General features: G+C 35.5%; 1 protein-coding gene across 1 annotated transcript in view; it reads right to left on the reverse strand.

Annotated features, from left to right (window-relative positions):
• The window catches only part of LOTGIDRAFT_239013 (hypothetical protein), a gene marked incomplete at both ends in the record, with an annotated part of 8622 nt that extends 7297 nt beyond the window's left edge, over window positions 1-1325 (reverse strand). Inside the window, 2 exons of the mRNA XM_009052496.1 lie at window positions 200-310; window positions 1034-1325. Of these exons, the coding sequence (XP_009050744.1) occupies window positions 200-310; window positions 1034-1325 (403 nt within the window). The remainder of the gene's footprint in view (window positions 1-199; window positions 311-1033) is intronic.
• Between the last annotated feature and the right edge of the window lie 292 nt (window positions 1326-1617).

The raw sequence follows: 1617 nt of genomic DNA on the forward strand, positions 1-1617 counted from the left end.
GGGGGGGGGGGGGGAAATATCTGAGTTACATGAATTTCTAATTATGAGAGCTGCCCCCTTTAGCTCCACGACTCATTACATACATCAAAGGACAAAGGTGCCTATGTTTGATCCCCTTAAATTGTATTATAAATTCAGGAATTTAAATTCAAATGAAAATTCAAATAGATTTATTCCAGGATTTAAAGTTTTCACTTACAAGTATTTTTTGGTATACATTCTAGTTCCCTTTTATTCCAGTTATAGTCACAGACTTCTGTTGAAAGACAGGCCATGGAATCACAGGTTAGTTTGGTCTCACAGCGACTACCTGTTAAAAATAATACATTATTTACTGAATTAATACAGTAACCTTAGATAATATCAGTATCAGGGGGTGTGAGCCAACATAGGGCCGGTTCACGGAAGCACTGGTACAGGCATCAGAAATTTACTAACCTTGAGGAAGATTTGAACCCACAGCACTTACCACACAGCAATCCAACTCACTACCGAGGTTTCCAATATTTTGGACTCTCTCTTTGTATCCCTTAAGTATATTTAGAAACCCTAGCTAGATACCAGGAGGATACAGGCTAAATTGTATTTTTTCCCCTCAAGATATTAATCAAACATATTGAAATTAGATTCTGAATTCACAAAGATTCACCTTGAAAATTTAACCTTGAACTATAACACTGGTTGAAAAGACCACGATTAATGGCCGAGCCGAGGCCGTGCAGGAGTCATAAATGTTCCAGGGGAGCCACAGGAAATTCTCTGTGGTGCTGTGGTGTACCAAGATAATGGCTATGACCTTGAAATTTGACCTTGATCATTAAAAGACACACCTGGTCTGCAATTGTCCCTTTTGGATACATTACATTGCCCATTGCCTTCATTGTCAAATATTTATTTTAGAAAATCATGCGGCGAATTGAAAATGAATCGCTTAAACCTCAATTTCATGGAATTTCGAAAAAGGACTCTTCTGAAAAAAGGGGGTACCTGACCCTTTGGTGACGTTTATAAAATTTAATAAAATTATACTTACCCGTATGTGTTGGGGGGCAGATACATTTTAAAGGACCGGTTCCAACATCTCCACTACATTCCCACAGTTCATCGTCCAGTAGTTGGCGACATGTGCCGTTATTTTTACAATGATCAGGGAAACTGTCACAGGTGATTCCCGGGGGGTCGAGGAAGACATCCCGGACTGGTGGGAGACTAGTAGTGGGGTTGAGGGTTGTATCTGTAACACCCCTCACTTCATGTCGACTGTGTATCAACAACAGTAAGAATAATCCCTGGTAAATTTTGAAGAGTTCGGGGGGACGGATCATCTCATTCTCTCAGATTCGCACTGAAAAATAATAAAATAATAAAATCAAAATAATGAAATAATGAAATGATAAAATAATGAAATAATGAAATGATAAAATAATGAAATAATGAAATGATAAAATAATGAAATGATAAAATAATGAAATAATGAAATAATGAAATAATGAAATGATAAAATAATGAAATGATGAAATAATGAAATGATGAAATAATGAAATGATAAAATAATGAAATGATAAAATAATGAAATGATGAAATAATGAAATGATAAAATAATGAAATGATAAAATA

The sequence above is a fragment of the Lottia gigantea genome, assembly GCF_000327385.1.
Source record: "Lottia gigantea unplaced genomic scaffold LOTGIsca_184, whole genome shotgun sequence".
NCBI classification, from domain to species: Eukaryota; Metazoa; Mollusca; class Gastropoda; family Lottiidae; genus Lottia; species Lottia gigantea.